Source organism: Ceratina calcarata, unplaced genomic scaffold, assembly GCF_001652005.2.
Source record: "Ceratina calcarata isolate Rehan_Ccalc_2016 unplaced genomic scaffold, ASM165200v1 scaffold43, whole genome shotgun sequence".
NCBI classification, from domain to species: domain Eukaryota; kingdom Metazoa; phylum Arthropoda; class Insecta; order Hymenoptera; family Apidae; genus Ceratina; species Ceratina calcarata.
In genome coordinates this window covers 157,479-180,001 of record NW_017166721.1, presented here as the reverse complement: position 1 = coordinate 180,001, position 22,523 = coordinate 157,479, and the positions used below count along the sequence as shown (strand labels likewise).

The 22,523-nt window shown below is 43.0% G+C and overlaps 1 protein-coding gene across 6 annotated transcripts in view; it reads right to left on the bottom strand.

Moving 5' to 3' along the window:
* The window catches only part of LOC108626844 (hemicentin-1), a 205,461-nt gene that overhangs the window by 90,526 nt on the left and 92,412 nt on the right, over positions 1–22,523 (bottom strand). For 2 of the 6 annotated variants that reach the window (XM_018027757.2, XM_018027764.2), the window contains exons 1-2: positions 17,210–17,327; positions 9,095–10,314 (exon numbers count right to left, since the gene is read on the bottom strand). In XM_018027757.2, coding sequence (XP_017883246.1) covers positions 9,095–9,164 — 70 coding nt within the window. In that variant the 5' untranslated portion in view covers positions 9,165–10,314; positions 17,210–17,327. The other 4 variants (XM_018027758.2, XM_018027760.2, XM_018027761.2 and 1 more) reach the window with 4 other exon arrangements.

Genomic DNA, 22,523 nt, shown 5'->3' with positions numbered 1-22,523 from the left:
GAACTTTTATGCTCGCGTCGCATGGAACAGTGAAATATACGTGCGCAATTGGATAGGGAAAAATAAAATAGTCCCTAACGTAATTTACGACTACGCTCCTTACCGTAACGTTCTCGTTTATCAAATTCACATAGACCGACTGTTTTATATGAATCGTAACGAGATTAAGCTTATGTCTGAATATTGAAACGTCCATTTCACGGCGTAAATGTAACTGACGATTAAAGTAAAGCGTGAGCGTAGATAAAATCCATCACACGTTGCTTGCCGAAGACGAACAGCTTCGCCGTCTAACGACCCGACTCGCCTAACATCCTTCTTACCCCTATCTCGAAAAGAACCGATCAAGCTATCCTCGTAAAAACTCGTCTCTCGGTCGTCCGTTACCAAGGAACGTCACAGTAATTCTATTAGGGCTCTGGTCAAGGGAACAAGGTAAGAACACTCATTACATACATTGCGGGATCGACAACGGCCGAGAGGTGGACTGAAGTTTTCCGCAAGTACAAGGAAAGAGGAAAGCAATTTACCGTTCCATCGAATTGCTAGAAAACGCGGAGACGCGCGGCTAAAATAAAAAAGTTTCGGGCGGTGCTGGAACGCACGCGGAAGTACGCGCTTTGCGCGCGCCGAGTAAAAGGTGCTCAGAAAGAAGAAGAAGAAGAAGAAGAAGAAGAAAAAGAAGAGGAACACTGACCCGCGTGAAGGTGGGGGCACTCTTGAAAGAGGTCAGAATCTGCGGATGTTTCGGGATTGCAGCTATTCTTCAGCTACAATAAGAGACACGAGGGGTTCGCGACGCGGTTGCATTCGCCGCGATGCACTATTGATCCCGAAAGTGGTGAAAATGTAGTTTCATTCGCGAACGGTGTCTGCGATACGGAGTGCCGCGTGGAAAAAGGAATGGGACGAATTTATGTGCCAGCCAGATGTATTGTTCCCGTATAGATTTATGTGCTACCGAGTTTTTTGCCCAGACGCGAAAGATCCGTTTCTTCGCTTTCGGGTTCGTCGAACGGTTCGCGCGAAACGGATGCACCCGGGATTAGGTTAATTGGAACCGTTTCTCGATCCTCCTCTACAGATTTTACTCCGAGTGAGAAATCTAGTATCGGCAACCTCCCTCCTGCTCGGAACAAACGTAAGCAGATGTAATTGGACGTGTATCTTCACGTAATTCTCTTAAACGACTCGACTGACTGTTCCGTTTATCTTTAAATTACTGAATTTACGTTCTTGTCTCAATTAACACGAACCGGATTATTTATCATCGATTACCGAGTACGCGAATGGTGTATATTTCAAAGAGCAATTTCACCACAACCTGTTGCACACGATTATAGATAAAAATTTGATAAACCAATCAATTTATTGGAAAAAGTACCGATACACACTTACGATACCGTCGATACAAAAATCGATCAGAAAAACAATTTATTTACGATCGAGCGCTGTTCGTTTCTCACTCTTGAAACGGGGGTCGACCATTAGCCCAGTTTTCGTAACGCTGAGAACGTCGCGATCAAAAACCGGGAGTACGATTACGCGCGGGTCGTTTCACTTTTTTCGAAATCACTTGGAGAGCATTGAAAAAAGCCGGCAGACCGCGGAGGCATCTAGCGCGTTGCATTATTGATCCCGAAAGAGGCGAAAACGTAGTTTCATCTGGCGAATGGTATCCGCGGTACGACCGCGACGGTGTATTCAGGTCAGGAGTAAGAAGGAAAGGAATTTATATGTTACCCAGATATATTGTTCCTTATGGATTTATGTACTGTGATTCTTCATCGTACTGCGGAGGAGATAGAACTTTTGCAAAAATTTAGACTCTCCGGAGACGACGACGACGACGACGCGGCGCGGGGGAGGGGGGGGCGATCCGTGAAGCGAAATACGTATCTCTAGTTCTATCCGACCCACGTATACACCGCGTGCAACGCCGTTTCCTCTTCTCTTAGAAGCTGCCGGTATATACGCGATACAATATCTACAAACCGGGATTTTTTCGAATTTACGATTCGCCTGTGAACGCTGTTTTCCATATTTTTTTTATGGACTCGCATTTGGGACAGTTTCTTGCGGATTTGCGAAGTCCCGGAAAATATTTGCTTTACGCGTATATTTCCAACCGAGACAATGTATTCGAGATATATCCCCCGGAAGGAGTAATATTTACTTCACGGTGATTTAAACAGACCATGGATATTCTATTATTTATTCAGTTATTTTACTGGACACGAAACGTCTCTTTTTCTTTTCCTTAGAATCATCTCGCCGAGAAATGTTCGAACGATGTACACGATATTTTATAGAACCTGCAATGGCTGTGTTTATATGCACCAAAGAAATATCTTGTTAAGATAACGATATCGCCGACTATCAAATAAACGAATTTGATCGTAAAAGTTGTTTGCGGTAGAAAAATGTTTCCACGAAGAATTAATCTTCCCCTTCATCGCGGCGTCGTAAACGTCTATGTAATTAACCGTAATACTTTCATCGATCAAATAGCCGACTTTATAATGCAAAAAGTATATTGGACTAACTTCCTGGTCGCAACTTCGTGGGAACTTGGGGGGTTAAGAAGAAAAAGAAAGGAAAACTGGGCTTTCTTGCAATTACTTTCTTGGACGGCCATCCACCGAATATTCCTCTGGTCCGACCAAAACCTCCTGAAAACCCATTTTCCGTGGTCTTTGTATCGGCGTGTCGCGGCGCCGTGAACTGGGTCAGAGAATCCGCGAGAATGTTTTATGAATCGTAGCTATTTTTCAATTGCGATATAAAATACCGCCGAGCACCGCGTTATCCACTATGACGTGCCCAACTACCAGCCGCGTCGAGTGTCCACGGCCGATCGTTTCAATGAAGAATGTCGAGCAGCCACTTCTGTCGCGGAAGTTACAAAGCTCCGCGGATCGATGCGTGCGTGCGCGAACTATCGACTCCGAGTCAAAAGAAATATTCTCAAACGCCGTTAGAATAATTTGTATAACAACGGCTGAACAGCGCAACAATTTTTTAAATTGGTGCCGAAGATCAAACTTGAGGTACACAAGATGCGTCTGATGAGATTTTCATTCGTGCTTACAATACGGCGTAATTTCGTTCTCGTCGAACTGTAAATCTAACCGTATTCAAAGCCTTGACAAGTGGCACTCTTGACCAAGTTTAGATGGGAACTTCACAGAACCAATTAGGTATATACACAGTTCCTCAAGTGTCACGTCAAACTTGTCTAACGAAAAGTCGCAAGCTCAGCTCCGGATATTTTCAAACGCTGGTTAATAGATGCTTACCAATTGTGTCTGGTTATACGTAGAACTGGTAGGAGTTGCATAAACTTAGATACTTTTTATTAATTCACGTCCCCGGAGTAAAATTCTCACCACTTTGAATTAAGCAAACGAGATTAGAGACCCGGGAGGGTAATACTCCTTGCAACTGCGAATAGAATTAGCGCGACTTGCTATTATTTATATTTTACTCGCATTTAAATTCAGCAGACGTATTCACGAATATCGCTAATAATATTAATCGATTTAATAGATATAAAAAAGTCTATTGAGCATTATCCAATTTCATTTTAATTTTAAAACTAGCAATTTTCCTAAAATACTTGAACAAATATATCACAAGAGCGAAGAAACCTTCTATTATTCTAAAATAAGTACCGCTTTGAGAGAAAAAGTGGAGAGCGAAATAGATGCTGTAAATTAAGTACGCGGAGAGATGGGGCGACGTCGTTGTTGACAAAGAAAGATCTCGGGAGAAGATGGTTAAGCTGAGGAGACATAACGTTACTCGTTGTTCCGTAAACAGGACAAATTCTCGTAAATATCTCCCTGTAAATAACGTGCACGGATAAATGTCTCGAGCTGCACGTATCCGATTCCCAGATAATTCCAATAATACTTTATGCCCCGAAGGGAGGCAGATCTCGATTGCTTCGCAGCGAGAACAAACTCGAAAATCAGAAAGCGACACATATGGTCGACGACAAATGAAATTATTCTCACTATCTAATAAGACAAGAAATACAATCTAATTAATTGCCTAAAAATATATAATTACTACGGACTAATCACTGTATCTTTCGTAGAACTGATCTCGAATCTTTTACAAATTCATCAACGAGGACTATAAACGATTTTGTCGTACAACTTATGAGCGGTAGTGTACGTCGAGTCGATTCCGATCGCGTGTGCGTCCCCGTTCGCACGACACAAGAAACATCGAGTTAATAATCTGGGGAACGTGCCCTGGAAGCGATTGAACCGATTTCAGGGCCATTGCTCTTTTCGATGGTCGCGTAATTCCTTTTCTGCAGTGGAAAGTGATTTAGCTGCACGGCCGTCCGCGCAGCCCGACCATGGATATAAATTCGCTGGACATATTCCCGACAAGCATCGGAGGGATCGCTTCCTGTTTCCTGCGCTCCTTGGGATAAGTGGAACGGAGATATCGATGGTAGGAAGGAGCAGCCGGCGTCAAATCTATTTCGTTCGGTCACACCGCAACCTATTGACCCTCTCCCATCGGCCCTCGCGAATTACGTATTTATCCACTGATACGAATGGCCACCGCGTCGGATAAATTGCGAGACTCGGTTCCATTGAAGCAAAGCCATCGTCTTTATCGCGTACGAATGAAGTCCTTTCACTCGGACTTTTTTTTAGAAAAGGAGAACATTTTGGGAACTATTGTTAGGATTCGCGTAAACAGACAAATGGAATTCCATTGTCTTAGTTTCGTTCATTCTTATTGTCTGCCACTCCATTCCTCTCGACGGAAAAATCGATGTGCAATGCTCTTTAATGGAAGTGATATTTATAGAAAAATGTATGAATAGAACGATGTAACTAAATCAAATCGGTTTTCAATACCGGGAATTGCGTACAAATTTTTCCAACGTAAATAAAGAAAAAGATATTACGAATCATTTTGCCTTCGCGTTTTAACTTTTTCTGTCTCCGATGATCAACGGAAACTTTTGATCCGGCAATTGTTTCGACGATCTCCGAGGTAAAATGATCAGGATTATGATAAATACTCGGGTAAATGCAGATACGGCTTAACGCGGCCGGATGGAGATGCGTTATCAGTGCCCTTTCACGCTGATATCCCCTGACTAGCCGACGCAAAAGCGCTCTGTCACGTTTAATGGAAAGTTCAGTTTCGCTCTTGTCTACTGATACCCGAAGGATACGATAATTTTACGGGTCATTTGCATAATGCCGTGGTCCAGTCACGTGAATCACTTTGATAAGCCCAATAGCAATAGTTTACGCCCTATCCGTTCGTCTGTTTCACTATACCGCGTCCTCATCTCTATTGCTCACTTCCATCCAGCCCAATAATCTATCAAAGCTCTGACCGTCTGCACTTTTCAGTTTGTAGTGGACCTCGTTAAAATGAAACCTGATTTTACTCTCGCATTGATACGAACAAATTATATTATATGAACGCCCAATTGCAGTTTGTTTCATTAATATCCTAATGATTTGTGTAAATTTAATACCGTGTGTAAAATTACATTTATAATGATGGACGATGTCTGTCAAAATTCGTTTCCAACGTATCCAGTACGAGGCTCGTATCGAGCATAGGACTTTGGGTATTAATTGATGATCAGAAACAGTGACAAAACATCGTGAATTCGTGCTTCGACGGTGCCATTCTCCTCGTTCACCGCTCGTCGATGGTACAATATAAATGTACCTTATCGCGTTGCACGGAATTCCGAACGGGGTTAGCAAGACACGTCGGAATCGCACAGTACGTCGAAACTGATTTGTATTCAGGAAAAGGTACTGCCTAATAAGTGATTGTTGCAATGACGATCGAACGGAAATAAAGCTGCGTAAACGCAATTTAATACGGTACCAATACCGGTGTTCAGACAGGCTCTTTAATTTCGGCATTCCGAGGTTGAAACAAGGTATGCCTCCTAAATTCACAATATCCCGTCCATGCAGCTACTCGAACGTGGCATAATAACATCAGCTGCTACAACTTCAATAGAATGCCGCAACGTCCTTGCGGTGTGCGCCCACCCGTCTCCGCCCGCTACCCCCCCGACAAACCCCCGAGCGACGAACTTGAGTTTGCCAAATTGGGTTCTCGACTTACAATCAACCGCATTCCGCAAACGTGTAACACGTCCGCCTGCGCGCACAATTCCGTGAGCCCGTCGAGCGCTTCCAAGTAGTATAAAGACATCGGCGTCAGCCGCTCGAGACTTCGAGAGTTACCTGATCGGACGACTGTCCCCTTCTCCATCGTGGCAGAACGGAATATCCAATTTTCCGACTGCTACTCATAACTTCTCACGCGACACACTTTTCGCGTCCCGAGACGAGAGTCTCGTCGATTTAAAAAATCAAATCTAAAATTGTTACGTAAACTAGAGAATTTCTACGGTACGCGGTCGGGACCCGTGTACTTCTTACTGCAAAGCTAACAACGACGGAAACAAAGTTGAGGGTGCTCGGCTGCGGTTAAGAAAGTATCAAAGAGCAGTTTACAAATAAATTCGCGACAACACAACAACGCGGACACTTTCGTCGCGCGGAGAAGTTCTCCCCTAAAGCAAACTACGGCCGAGATTCGTTTCGTGACCGCGAACGGTGTGCACACGGCGGACGCGCGCCGGCTGCATGTAAAAATAAAATTTCAATCTCGGTCGGAGGAAGTTTGGAGAGCCAAGGAAGACGTGGGTACGCGCGCGCGGTCAACAGGAAACGGAGAGATTGATTCCGCGAGTCAAAGGCGGCCGACGAAGTTAGTTACCGGTAAATGAGCTGTCGCTTAAAAATTCAATTTTCCTTATGACGCTCCTAAGAAAGTTTCGGATAGAATTTCCGGGAAGGTATCCGTTGATCGGGCACTACTGCTCCATCTCCGTCCGCCGCCGCCGCCGCCGCCGCCGTCCCTTCGTATCCGGCCAAGGATAACCCGGGATAAAAGCTCCTTGAGAGCAGGAGACGTCGGCGGGGACAAATTTGTTCTACTAATTCGACCGATGTTTATTCGCCCTAAGTTAATAGCTCGACGGGGAAACGGAATAACGTGTTAATTAGAGACCGTGGGTAATTGAATTTGAAGTTTTCCGTCAGCATTGCACCTCCTCGTCCCACGTGTAGGCACCTGGTACGTCCACGTTGCGCGTACAATCGCCATGCTCGTATCGAACGAGTGCGAAATAAATTGAACGGAACGGTTCGAGGTCTTCGCCGCTGTCTAAATCTCATTACGTTAGAGGGAGAAATATTTTCCTATGAACTCTTTCGTGTCCGACCGAATCGTGGAAGCTGTCGGCGTTTTAATTCGCCAGATAAAATTTTATTACGCGCTGCTAATTTTTGTAAAGATGTTAATTAATACGCGGTTATTATATTTATAAGATGACCCGTTTTTAGACACTGTTTAATTTTATAAATTCCTGGAAAAGTTTCGCAGGATATAATTACGTGCGAAACTTTTAATTAAAGCACGCGTGCTCGATTACGCGACCTATAGAAATTCGGTATTTAATGCACGGCCTTATTAAACCGCTGAATACAACGTTATGTTATCAAAGTGCTCTAGATAGATAATAAACGATCGTCGGCGAACCTCATTTTATGCGAATAATTAAGATTTCCCATATTTTACTAATATTTCCGCGACCTGTTATTCGACGACTCGTTTCCCCCCCGGGACGTTGTTCGCGAAGAGATCGTTGCGAGATTATATCGAAGCAGCATGAAAAGTGCATCTGTGTCGACACGACGACACGGACGCGGCGTCTCGTTACCGTGCGACAATTTTTCCCGGTTATTTCCTTATGTATGGTAATCACTAGCGAGCGTTTCCGCTCTTCAACTTATTCGACGCGTTACAAAGGATCGCTCGAGCGATTGATATTCAAACAGCGATACTTAAACCCATTCACGTCGTTTGACGCGACGCGACGCATCGACACCGCTGCCGTGCAGCCTGCGGAATTATGAATCCTTGTAAAACGTCGATAACGGCGGAGCATCGCGTTCGAATTATTGGCAGTTCGGCTTTTCACGACGTCTTAAAAACTGACAGGACGGGCATATTCTCTGAAATACGTCGGTACACAGTTCAAAGTAAGAATGGAGACGTTACTCGAGCTGACTCGCAATTACGCGGTGTCGATCGCGCGTACGATTAATCGTCGAATCGGGGACATTAATTTTGATTGAAAACAACTCGGATAAATTGTTTCGTAGAATCGACCGACGCGTCGGAACGGAAGTCTTGGAACGTAAGAGCGTAGCGCGAGACCTCGGTTACGATTTCGTTGCGACGAAATTATTGGCAGGCTGCCTGGGTTCAAGAATCCTCGCCGATCGCAACTCCCTTTATTCATGAGTCCATTCATCGTATGGAAATCAACTAGAACGCGATAGCAGTTAAGGACACTCGAGAATGCCCGGGGGCTGAAGGGATAGAACTCTGTCTTTCCATAATTGCGAAAGCACTCGGGGGCTTCTTATCTGTCGGTCGTTTCCTTAGCGCGAGCTTCTACCCGGCGATGCTGCGAATACCACGGATAACTGCGGGCCCCCTCGCTCCCACCGTGGCGTAAAAAGCCTCGCGTGCGAGAACCACTTCCGATCGAAAAATTCTTTGGGAACACGAAAGCCCGTGAACAAGACGTTCCTGCGGCAGGAACTACCCCCGTCCCGACCACACCGACCCGAGTAAACGTTAATACGCCCCAGAAATTGCGATCAGCTTTGTTGCGTTCGCGTTGCAATAACCCTGTGCGTATCACGCCAAGTTAATCTTGTTTGCCCGTCGAATGCCGAACGAACACGAAGCCGGAGGCTTACCTTCGTGCACGCTCAGATTGCCAATGTCAATTTTCAACTGCCACTAATTTCGGAATTTCATCGAAAATAAACATATTCACGCTAATTACGTTACGAGTGATCAGAGGAATCTATTGTAAAATTGTGACATGCGCAATCCTCCGAACAATGCGTTCGATGTATAATTATTATCATTATTCCAAGTAAAATTGATTTGACGTGTTCCTAAATTATCTGAATTGATTTCATTTTTAACGTAAACTTACCGGTGTGATGTAAAAGAAACGTGACCAAGTGCAGCGCAAAGCAGAGCCACCTTCCACGTCTGTTCTTCATCCTGTCTTCCCGGTGTTTGTCTTCCGGACACAGGTTCGCGAAGAAGAGCCCCGAACGCAAACACACCTCGATCTCCTTATCAGTTACTCGCAGAGATCAGCCGCGGTAACGGTGGAATCGCGATCGAGATACACCCACATCACTGTCACGCCGTTGCCCGTAGCTTATCGTCGACTTGTATGCAAATCACTGCTGTCCAACGTCATAACTGATCGCGATTTCGGCTCTCGATCAACAGCGGCACGGCGCCGGTCGTCGAACAGGTTATTACACTGAAATATTTACACGACGCGACGCGGTTCACCGTTGTCGTCTTCTACGGTTCCCGCGTAACAGTGTCAGTCGATATAAGTGTTTTACGAAGTTATCCGACGGTTTTCCCCTTTGGATGGATTCAACGCGAGAGGAAGAATTGTATTATTCATCAGACACGCGACTCGCTACGGGTCAGGATTTACAATCGCGCATTATCGATTCGTCGAATCCATTTGTACGGTTTTACCGTACCGGCAACCGTAATTTCGATCCCCCGGAGTTTTAATATCGCCGAGGGAAATCGGTCTCCCGGGGATTAAGCTCTTTCGCGCGCGGCTCCAGCCACGTGTTTCCACTATATTCTCCGGCGATCGGTATTCGCTTTGGTCATAATTCGAAACTGCTCGGCTCGGCTCGTCTGCGTTTCCTCGAGAAATTGGCCGGCTCGTTGCTTCCCGAGAAACCGGGTCACTCGGTTTCCGAGTTATATAGCGGGAAATCGACGATCGCTGCTTCCACCGCTCACTGGGAAACCTCTGAACGTTGTTGCAGCTGTTTAGAGAGCGAAGAAACGCGTTACCGAACCGGCGAGTTCGTATATATATTTATTTTCCTTTTTCCTTCTCCGCTGGTACACTTCCTTTTTTTCCCTATCTGCCCCTGAGGCGCGCTCACACGCTGCCGAGAATTAAAACGTACAAATGGGCTCTTCCTGTCCGTCCGTTTAATTCGAGCAGCGAGGAAAATCGTGCTGTTCGCTCGCGTGCATTACACGGCTCGACCGCGATCCATTAAGCGTGCGTCATAGAGCGCATTAATCACCTGTTAATTCACGGATCTACTCGTCATGTTCCATCGGTCCGAAATTCTGATCGCCACTTTCTTATGCTGATACCTGTAACAAACGATTAAACCGTCTTATCAGTTTTACAGTGTCATCGATTCGTAACTCATATTTTATACCGAAAAAATTCTTGAAAATTGTTTTATAAGACGCGTCGAGTCGATTATCGCTCAGGTGTAATCACTTCGCTAGAGTACTAAATTCAGTTAAGCCAACTTATGTCCCGAAATCATTCTCGATCGGACAGTTTTGCGAAATTAGGAATGAAAGTCGCCTAGTCCTTCGCGCCGCTCATGTGACAGTTTTATCGGTTATTTTTAACAGGATGGCAAAGATTTCCGATAACTGGTTCACTGGTCAAACTTTACGCCTATCAATTTTCCTTGTAACGGCCACCGGGACGGCTACCGGCGTGCATCGAAATTTACCCACTAAATCGAGAGCGCAATTCAGGCACACCCCCCACAGAGAGAACTGTTGGCTTTTCGACGCCGCCATCCAAATATTAAAAGTTATTCAAAGTAATATCCGACCGGAATTTTAACAAACACACGTTACGCGAGCATCGTTCAAAATCAATAGTAAATAACGTGAAAAAGATTGTTAGAAGCTGAACTATAAATTCTGAATATAGGCATGTTACAACGTTGCGTCGAATTCGTATGCATTGGGTATCAATAAATTCAACGACTCGGTTTAACGTGAGTTTAATTATGCACATGATTTGCCATGAGCACTGCGCAATTATTGATAACATTTAATTGGTTTTATTTAAAGCACGCGATGACTCGTGTAACTTCGTTTTCTATTAATAAATCCGTAAGTATCTCGTATTACGATTTTCTTTCACCGTTCATTTGGAATGATTAAAAATTGTATAGAAACAGAATTACCGTGACTGCAGATATTTTGCACTTATAAAATTCATCCAAGGACGCTAGATTATTGTTTTTAAAAAACGAGATAAATTCCTACTTATATTGGATTTCCAGACATTTCAATTTATAATCCTATCGTTAATAATAAGACGAAATACGGAAATGCTGAATTCTACCGTTGGAAACGAGGTCGGTGCAAACGTATTCGCTCAACGTAGTTCCGTAGACAAATTCATCGTCGTGGAACGTGGAACACGACGATTGGTACATAGGTCGACGGAGGGACGTTTAAACGAATCTCGATGGCTGATATACAAATCCCACGGCAGTTAAAGCGTCTTAAGCTTCTTGTACGTGTTCGCCCGATTCCGTGGGAACGAGATGTAATTGGGTCTTTCTATCTCCGTCGAGTCACGATGTCACATAGCAGGTGCATCGAAGTCTTCGGGATTAAAGTAACACGGGTGTTACGGTAAAAACATTCCAACACGGAAGAGGAAGGATCGCTAAAGACACGTGAACGCCGAAATTGACTCGAGTTTATCGTTCCAAGAGTCGATCGATTATAACAATAAAAGAAAGGAAGGACTGATCTAATAAACGCCGGGAGCCACGCATGGTGTTCGAGATTGACCTATGATCTAACACGGGATTTCAGGAATGAAATTCGTCCTGCATCCGGCGAGGTAATTGCAACGTTGTCGCAGCAAAGTTTCGCGGATACATGGGAACGCGTTGTTATGACAAAAATCGATTCGAACCAACACTGTTGACCGTACCTGACGCGTTACTCGAAATGCTGACGGAATGATATTTGCCAGGGTTTATCTACTCGAATTCGAGAGAGCTTTCGTGTTTTCAAATAGTCGGAGAGAAACAGGAAATGTCTATAGAAACGTCAGTCGCATAAGAGATTATCTAAGGGAACATGAAGTAAATGCGATTTCATTAAAGATTTGCAGAAATAGTTACCCAGAAATTGCCAATCGATTCTGGACTTCAAGAATGTCGAGAAAAGTTGATTCTCTAATTTAGAATAAAATATGTAGTTATTAATAATTATAGCTGCAATCTGGCATATTAACCGGAGTTGTTTACGAACTGCTTTATTCTCGGATATAATTTTGTCGAGACTGCAAATATTTCGCAATGCATGAAAAGGTAATTTAATTAGCAGAAGCAAAAGAGTGGTACATGAATTCTCATCCACATAAAATGACAACAATGATACACAGTCCACAAACATAATTAAATTTGCTGCAGAAAATGGAAAAGTATATTTTCAATCTTCAAGCAAAAATGGAGGAAATGTTAAGGAAATTTTAATTCAATTAGAAAATATATAGTTCGCCTAGGGACGTCAAATAATTTCTTAACGAATGCGCAACTCAGCGTAAATAACGATAATTAAAATTACTATTAAAGGAAGTTCGTAGGAGCGAGATAAAAGGCATCCATTTATATTCCTCGCAGTTTTTCTTATCATTAATGTTCTGAAAGACCCCGTGCAGTTTGTTATAAAACTTCTTATTTATAGACTCGTTGAAACTGTTACGTATTAAGAGTGGCTCGTCTCTGCCCTCTCAAATACTACAATTCGAAGTACATCGTTAATTTTTATGTCAAACATCCTCAATTACTCTCTACGATTGCGATCAATACAGACGCTTATGTAATTAGAATTTTTTTTCTAAATGTAGGTAGAAACTGTGATTCAGTATTAACGAAAATATTATGTTGCTGACGATAAATTAAAAGGGAGGGTATACGCGGAAATGGAGAATCGGAGTCGATAGGAAACTTGTTCGGAGGGTGTTTCGGGGAAAATGGGCTTTCATCGACGTACTAATTCGACGGTTACGCCACAGTTTTCTGCCAACCCAGCGATTCCTGAAATCAGTTTTATCAGTTTCAGAGTTCCCTCAACGCGTATATACGGTTGGCTTTTTGGTGTCACGGAACAAAAGCGTTCAACTTTTCCGTGGCAGCTGTACAGACCCAGAAATAACACAGCTTTCGAACAAATAGTGACTTTGTTGAATATCACGATCGACTCGAATATGTTTTAATCTTATGAGATACGCGATTTTTTTTAACTATCTAAAATTTTTATTTTTAAATCGTTTCCGGCCGGTCGTAACGCGGACCGACACGGAGAGCTGCGTCGTTAGCTCCGAGCGTGTGCAACAGTTTGGATACGGCAGGAGTGCACTTTCGTTATTTTGAAAAGAATCGCTCGGGAAAGAATGCGGGATGCACGAGTAGTCGCGATGTTCTCTAAGAACAAAGTAACTAAGACGGGCACAAGGGCCGCGTTTGCCGTGCAAAGCTTCGTTTTCCAGAACAACGAGACTGATGCTTCATTAATTTTTTTTCACATACACGGGACGCGCGTAAGGAAATCCGTAGAGAAACGTGCAAAATGGAATTATTAAATCCACTCTTCGTCGCACATGTTTTACTTTACGCGAAACGGACATTTTGATGTTTAATCGCAACTTTGTAGATGCATTTATCATTGCTAATGAACAGCGGACCCTTTCATTTTTGAAATGAGAAATTAATTTTCTTAGAATAATCGCTTTTACCTGGAGTACACTTCATCCGTGCAGCTGAATCATCAATTCGAAAAAAACTACAGGATTTAATGTCGCGTGAAATAATATATCTCACGGTAGAAAAACAGCTCTCTTGTTAAAAACGCATTACTTCCAGTTCCACGAAAATCAAATTTCGTGTATTGAATAAAATGTAGTTTCGGTTGGAAATGTTTTATAATGGGAAATTTTATACATGAAAAGTCACAGAGTTGAAAGATTTCGAGAACACGTTCTCAAGTGCATTTTATTCTGAAAATCGTGCATCCAGATGAATTCGATTGTTTCAACTCTTGAACTCGGTTATTAAGCGAGTTACTATTTTAATCCGTACCGAAGTACGTCTTCGGTTTTCTCCGCGTGAAAATGCATACGATCTGAAAACTCCGATACTTTGGAATACGAGCTATTCTCGCGGGTACTGCATTAACGCGGAATTTCGTATTATGAACCGTGACGCGGGCGGGGAAGAAACTCGAACGCGCGATAAAACGTGGAAACTTTCGCGCCGGTGCATTTTGGAACGAGGGAAAAAAATGTCCGTTAATCAACATTACATCCAAGTGCGAATTCCGTGGGATAACATCGATTTGACTTTCATCGGGGAATTATGGCTATTCGAAATCGGTCGTTTGGAAAAAATTTCATCGGGACGATCGGTGCCGCGCTTTCAGTCCGCGCGGAATTTATAGCAACGAGTAGCTTTAATGAAATAATTCACGTGGCGGTTCATTCGTCCTCGCAAACCGAGAATCGTGTAAAGCGGTTTAAAAATACCGAGACGTGTACAGTTTACGTTGCCTGGTGCGTCTATAAATTCAATCCACTTTGTAGTTTAAACAAGAGAGGAAAACGATTTATACAAGACCCTTCGTTAGGAATTTTCATTTCGATCATCAAATTACGGTAGAAACACGAAATTTCCAAGGAACTTGCAGAGGAATGTTCAAATGATCTCGCGGCATTCAAGCAAGTGCAAGCGCTCGAAGAATACTACCGAAACAGTGACGAAACGAGTGCGAGAGGAATGGTTCTGGTCGAACAGTGACACTGACTCACGATCACATTATCGTCGCACTGTGTTAAATCCCAGTAGCCTATCTTTCACTTCGCACTTAAATCGAACGGACACCGACACGTCGTCGGATGGTGGAAAAAGGTAGAAGCCATGCACGGTCGTTAACTGATTGCGACGAAGGATGCAGAATAGTCCATTCACTCGCATCGTGAAAAGTACGTCGCGTCACTGGTTGCACTGTGCATCACACGGTCCCATCTAATCTGACAAGCTCAAAAAGGGGAACGCCTGTTACAGGAGATTGGTCTGTCGTGCCGTGTAACTGCTTCATTTTCCGACGAATTCCTAAGAGATTTTCTACAGAAAATTTCGTCGCCGGTTTAAAACCTGAACGGGGGGTTGAAGAGTCCTGCCGACCCTGTCGATCGTCCCCTCCATTTTTCCATTCCCATCCACCGTTAATTAAATAGTTACTATCCGACCGAATTGCTTCTTTTTCTCTTTCGATTATTCTGTCTTACTCGTGACCCCCCCCCCCCAATTATAACTTTAGTTGAAGTTCAATCCGAGCAGACTTTTTACACGGATGAGCGTATGGTCACTTTTATCTACCCATTAAATAATTGCCTTCGTTTGTTTTTACGTCTCGCTGGTTGCTTTGAATCCTCGTTTCAGACTAATTACAACTATAGCGTACGGCAGTATTCTCGTAATAATGTTTTTATTACCTCCTCTGCTGAATATCCCGGGCAATGTAATTTTCCATCCAACGCTGTTTCCTTCTGCCGTTTTTCTTACGCGAGCTACTCGCGTTAATTATTAAATTTTCCGCGAGAGTAACAAGGCGCCAATTAAATTGTTATTGTGACCAGTTAATTGATCAATTTAAACGGTTCGCGAACTACGCAAAACTAATTTCGATCATAAATATTACTCAAAGTACAGTGTACGTACATATGTATATGTATGTGTGTACGTGTCTTTCATTGTTGAACGTTCGGTAAAAAATAGTCCAATTAGGGCGATAATAACGAGCCAATTATGCGGAAACGAGGAAAATTTCATCCCTTCATTTACGACTGTTTCAATCCTGCGAAAATTACGTAAGTCTCGTTCGAACCGTTCCTTCGTGAATTGAAAGAAATTTTCCATCGACTCGCAATGACATTCTCATCGAGAGAATGGAAAAAATTCGTTTTCCGTCTAGGAAAAGAAACAATTTCCTGTTTCATTCGATGACGGGATAAAAAATTTGCATCGCTTCTATTTGTCAAATTTCTCTTTTGTTCACTGCTATTTCAAATATTTAAATTTTTTCTATGCAACGTATAAAATACCTACGCGAACGGTGAAACGCATACACTCGTACGAACGATGAGAACTGGTGAAATATAAAAAACGAAATAGTGTTTATACTACTATTTGTGTAGACTTACAACCGTGCAATTTGTTTAAGCCGTTGTCAAACTGCTACTGTTCTCACAATTTCCTAAACTTCCAAATATTTACAGTCATTTTACTGTTATGTATAAAACTTATCCGTTAGTCTCGTCGCGACATTCGAAATATTTCTACGGAGCGTACCGTAAATTCCGTCGACGAATTTCCATGATCCTTATGCAAACAAGTTTAAAATATTTAATTGCTGAATGAAATAAGTCATAAACGCGAACAGACTGATACTTCTTCATGCAAATAAGCATGCTTGTTAAAGAAACAGTTCCGCGAGCGGTTGTTAAAAAATAAGTCCGGAATTAAAACATGCGATGATATTAGAATTCTGAAGAGGCATATTGTAGAATTTCTTCTTACTAGAATTCCTCCAGGAAAATTGAACTTCTACATACGGTAAAATCAGGATGAAAGTAGGTGAACACTTAACCCTATCCGTCGTCGCAATGCGATCCGGATTACACTTAATCCACGTCGTATTAATCCTTCCTCACTCACTTAAACTGAACGGTACAGGCAGTTCTAACTGTTCTAAGAACTCGAATTGGAAATCAATTTGATGGAACGCAGAGCCTCAGAACGCACGTAAGCCAGCGGGAAGACTGAATCTGTAGCGCACCGCAGATCCAGTGCGAGTCCGTACCGCAAATAAATTTGTCAGATCGAGCGCGGCTCGAAATTCGCTCGCCACCCCGAACCCCTTGTTAAGTAGGTATCCCCGGCCCCGGGACGAGAGCCAGTGCGCGAAGCTTGGCGACTCGCAACAAAACCGGAACATCGACGAAGCCTAATTGCTGGCTGGCAAGCACAGTTACGCACCCCCCTTGCACGTGCAAAACGCTCGGGGCACGTTCGAAAGCAATGCGTCTATCTCGATGAGTGCCTAATTACCCGCGCTTCTTTGTAACTTCCAAATTCACCGTGTGGCGGTGGCCGAGCTTCGACGACGATCGACGCGCGAATCCTTTCCTCTCACGGTATAAAATCATACAATTAATCACCGTTTCGTTTTGCAGATGATCACGACGATTAGAGATGAACGCGTACTACCGATGCCTCCTTCCCCTGTCGCGACACCGCGTTCGATGTTATCCACGCGCAGCGGCTTGTCCGCGACTGAGAGAGCTTGCAGGTCAACCCCATCCGTGTTTCCCGGGTTGGCCGCCACGGCGCTGCCACCTTTACTCGACGTCCACCCCCGTTTCTTGCCCCAGGTTTTCCCCCTACGACCGCGATCTCCCCGCCTCTGCGCTGTCTTCCACCGATCCGTCAGTCCATTGCTCCATGACAAAAACAACCCTCTCTGCCTCCTCCTCCTCCTCCTCCTCCTCCCTCTCCTCCCTCTCACTCTCTTTGTATTCCTCTTGCTTGGACTCTTAGGTGTTGGTCAGACGACCGGTGCCTCGTCTCTGTACTCAACGGAAACGTTTGCAGCTGTTCGAATCTATGTAATTATTCTAGTGTTTATGTTCCAGATCTAACATCGTCGCAATTTATTAATGCTCTCGCAGGAAATGTAAGCCGTCGAGTAATTTTACTCCATTCTTCATATCTGTTATCATTAGATAATGGAGATGAACGTGAAGTATACAAATTCATATTAGATTTCATTTGTGAAATGAATACTTTACAAGTTTTATAAAATATCCGCAGTCGAATAATGAGGAATGTTCCTGAATGTACATCCCTCAAGGCGACGCGGCTTCGTTGCGCAAGAATCCTGTTATTCTTGAATATCGTTGACAGATCTCACGATTTATTTACGGTATTTCCTTTTTAGCTAAATGCCTACAAGAACCGAGTCGGACATTAATCGCATTGTTGCATTAGTCTAGCGTTTTCGACTTGGGAACCGTGTGCAACGAGCATGCCACGACACGGTAGGCCGCGCCTTTGTTCGTTTTTGAGAGAACGCCAAGAACAGTGAATTTGACGTTAATTAGATTGTTACGTCGCGCCCGTTCCTTCACTGTTGCTGAAATTTTTTATTCCTCGGTCTCGTTGCCGCCCCCTCCCTCTTTTTCTTACAGAAACGCGCGATATCCGTTCTACGAGCAACTCGTGTAATACGAAATTGTGATCATTTTGTTAAACTGTATATTTAAATCATTTTCCTGATATTGCATTTGATAATAATTCAAAGCGAAAGAAGCATCCTTCACCGATAGTCAAGTGGTTTAATAAAATGGAAACTTGATTGGATACCTGAGCCACTACTTGTTGATGATATTTTATGAAACGCATTCGACTACTAGCATGCAAGTTATAAAACTCATCAAATAGATGGAGGCGAATATATGTATTGGCTGGGTGCTTTCCACATGCGGTGACGTTTGTAAAGTTTCCTGACCAATATCAATGCCCACTAAACTAAGCTGAAAGAAAGTTTATAAACACCGTGGGCCAGGTGTGTATACGAGTTTACAGGGAGTCCAACTTATTCGTGGACCAGATAGCAAGCCGAGAGCTTCGGGTCTATCGGCCTCTTCTGTTCCGAGTATACCCTCGAGTTAGATGGATTTAAAGATAAGTTGAAAACGAGAAATCTCCAGGAACGGTGACTGTATCGAACTACTCGTGTCAGTAAATAATCGATACGCTGTAATCGGTTTTTATTCATTTCACTTGGAAACATAGTTTGCAGTAGGCAAACGTATGTAACATGATCTAATACGAGGGTCAGAACGCGTCCGCACCTAAATGGTTCTCAGGCTGGCCACGGCGAAATTTGATAGGTATGTTATGCGTTAAAATGATATTCCCCGCAGTAGAAAATTTGAATATAGAATAGCAATGGAGAATTTAGTAAGATACCGTAGCCAGCAGATCGAACAGGAACAATGTTCGAAAGGAGCACCTTCGCAGAATATTTTTTTCTCGATATCGAACCACATACATAATGCATTGGTTGAAAATATTACATAAACCGTTACCCCGATATAAGAGAATGAATGTTTTCCTGACATAATCGAATAAGAACTAATTATTTGTAATATTGCCAATTGAACTCACTGTCAGATCTGTATGAGACTTCAAAATTGTAATTATTTAAACATTCAGGAATACATGTGTCAATCAATCATATGTGATTATGCGATGGGTCAATATTCTATATTTATTGCCAGTTACTCTGTTTTTATTAGAAGAATTGACTGCTCGCAGGTACATATCGACGTCCTAGTAAAAGCAATGTTCCGATGAAACGTCAACTGTACGCCAAATCTCCCATACTATCCAAAACTCCTTTCTTAACGCTTTTCTTCGTTTTACTTTCCTCCCCCTTTTTGTTCCACCTCTCCGTTGCTCGGTCCACCTTTCCCTCTGACCCACCTTCCTGTCACTCCTCTCCTGTTTCTCCTTTTCTTTTTTTTCCCTTCCAGTTTCTCTTCTTTCATTCCAACCGCCCTAGATCATTTTCTTTCCTTTGTCTTTATTCATGTTCGTTTCTTTTTCTGATCCGCGCGCGCCTCCGCTTGATGGCCAAGTCTCCGCCACTTCCTCCCTCGCGCTACAAACCCTTTGTCATTCCTTTTTCTACTTCATGTTGCTCCGCTTCCTTTTGTACTTCACTTTTCCTTTCGACCCTTTCCTATCCTTTCTTCCCTCCTCGAACCTCCTTCCGTTGTTACCGCTTCCTCTCCCAGCTTTTTTCTCTTTCCCTTTGCCCCATATTATTTTCCTTCGCTTCTGGTTTATTTCATTTTCCCCTCTTTTTACGTTATTAAGTAGCTTCCACTTCCCGCCTTCCGTACATGAGAATGCCAGACACTTTTCGGCGACACAAAAGAAACATAATGAATTTTTGGTATTTCATAGAATCTTAGTTTCCCAGGAAACGTGTTTGGAAAGTGGGACATGCTCCACGACTGACAATACAATTTTCTCATTGTCATTACGTACGAGCTCCTATTCTTACATCGTTACACGAACGTTTTATTAGTTGACGAACAGATGAAAGCAATATTTCTCCCAATAGAAAAAGCATTGATGGAAGAATAAAGAAAATATCTATGCGAACAGGAATATGATTCGCATGAATATGGTTCGAAGTGGCACATGTCAAATTCAATTGACGTATGTAGACTACGAATTCAAGTACGTATGGTTTCCTGACACGTATCTACAACCCTGTTATGACGTCTTTCCCGTTCTCGTTCTCCGTCCTCGAAAATAACGTCTGAAAATGGCGAAATGCGTGCTCCTCGATTAAGCGAACGTAAAAGTTGAAGGCGCATTTACGTGGACAGTGATTTAAGGAGAATTCAAATGTCCCTCGAGATGACTCACAACTTCAAAGAATGGAGATACCTATTAATACAAATCGTTTCCCTCGAAACTCTAAATTCTCAGTGCTGCGTATATTTAACTCTCGACTAGGATATTAATCGCTCTCGAGCACGTCTGTCCACAGTTTCTCTCACAAGGAAACTGAACTAAATTTTCCTACACGTAATTCAGGTTAGTAAGCATGCGTGTAATAGTGACATTAAACTTTCAAACTTCGAGCGTTAAATTATAAACGACGAAGAAAGTAAGAAACTTGACTTCACTGCCGGCTTCAACGACAACGATTAATAAATGTCAGTGCGACAACGCAGTGTCCAACTATGAGCTAAATACATACAGTAAATCCGGAATTTCAAGTTTCACGTCTACATCAGACGAATCACTAAGAAGTATACAACAACACGTTATGCAACGATTTTATCAAAACATGTTTTGCACGAATTCATTATACGATCCAATTCATTAAATTTTGACAAATTGAAATGCGTTTTTCGTTGGATATTTAATGAGACGAATAATCAGTGGATAATACTTCCTATTCACTCTCCGTGTATTCGTCATTCGCCAGGCGAGGGATAAGACGAGAACGGAACAATTCCGTTCTTTAACCGCGGGACGCATAGTGCACTCTTCTTTTCAACTTCTTACTACTAAGTTGTACGATCCCTTTGGTTTACTCTAAATTCGTCTTTCGCGTACACACAGGTTGTAAACTTAGCCCACATAGTTCCCAAGTCTCTGTTTTACTCTAAACCGAGCCGACGCGGTTCCACGCCCACCTCTTGGAAATTTGTCTTGCATAGTTCTTGCTCCACAAATTCAGCGGAACTTCCATCGGCACGTGTGTGTCTCCCGTAAGCCCCCGGCTTTATCGATCTCTTTTTCCATCGAAAATTTCCAGCTATTTACCTATCGTTACCCCGTAGATAACGCTTGGATATATGTATATCCAGGCCGCAGACGGCTTTGCAGTAATTAATTTTCAGTGTGAAAACAAAGAGGCAGATACCTATTCTCGCCACCGGAGTACGAGGCGGCCGCAACTATCAGCGCGTAGGTATGTATGTACATTCGGCGTCGCGTTCGCCGGCAAAGCGGCCGCCAATTTCATTTCGACGGATACGATAACGAGAAAATGTCATTTAAAAGCTAATTACGCCGATTTCGTTGCCTGGGATTATCCGTGACAAGCTCCTCGGCTGTCGTTAACCGATGGGAGTATAATTAATTGTGTCAAAGACTTCCAGCTCGAGAGCCAGACGTTTTTCATCCTCGTACCAGTTCAACTTTTTAATGAAACTCATGTCAGATGCCAGATAATCCAACTCTTGCTTACACTTCCCTTCATAAAGATGGGTCCACCAATTCAAAGAAGGCAATGTGCTTGAAGTCATTCAAACATGATTTTACGAAATATGTGCTACTTTTTATTCCTGTCCTTTCCTCGAAAGCAACTCGAATCTAGGGTCGTTGGAATTCTTGCATGAATTATATCTTTCATGAATATTTACTTCAGTATACAAATTAAAATTAATTTTTTCAGTGTAGCACAATGAAAAAAAATAGAATGATAGATTATTATTTCATTGCCTATCAGTATTTCAAAATTGCGAACGGGAATGTACATACATTGAGAAAATTAATGTTCTAACAATTCTCTTAGGTGATACGTATACGACGATCTTTATCCCAATTAGCACAACGTAAGAAATCTCGTGATTGTGTTTATCATTACGTTAATCGATGTTTACAGCGTTACAGTCACGGCACAAGCCGGCGTGTCGCCGTGCAACCAGCCTTATGCACTTGGCTGGCTATCACGAACCCGCGTCCTAGGGAAAGTAACAGCTGGCACGTAATTCAAGGCCTAAACTGGTACTTGATACGAGTGCTCATAATTGTTCAACCCGTGCCACGTGGCAGACTCGCTTCGAAGTTCATCGACTTGTCACTTCAAATTTATGCTTCATTTTACTTATAAAAATTATCATACTATTTATAGAGACATAAGAATTTGTAATAATACAG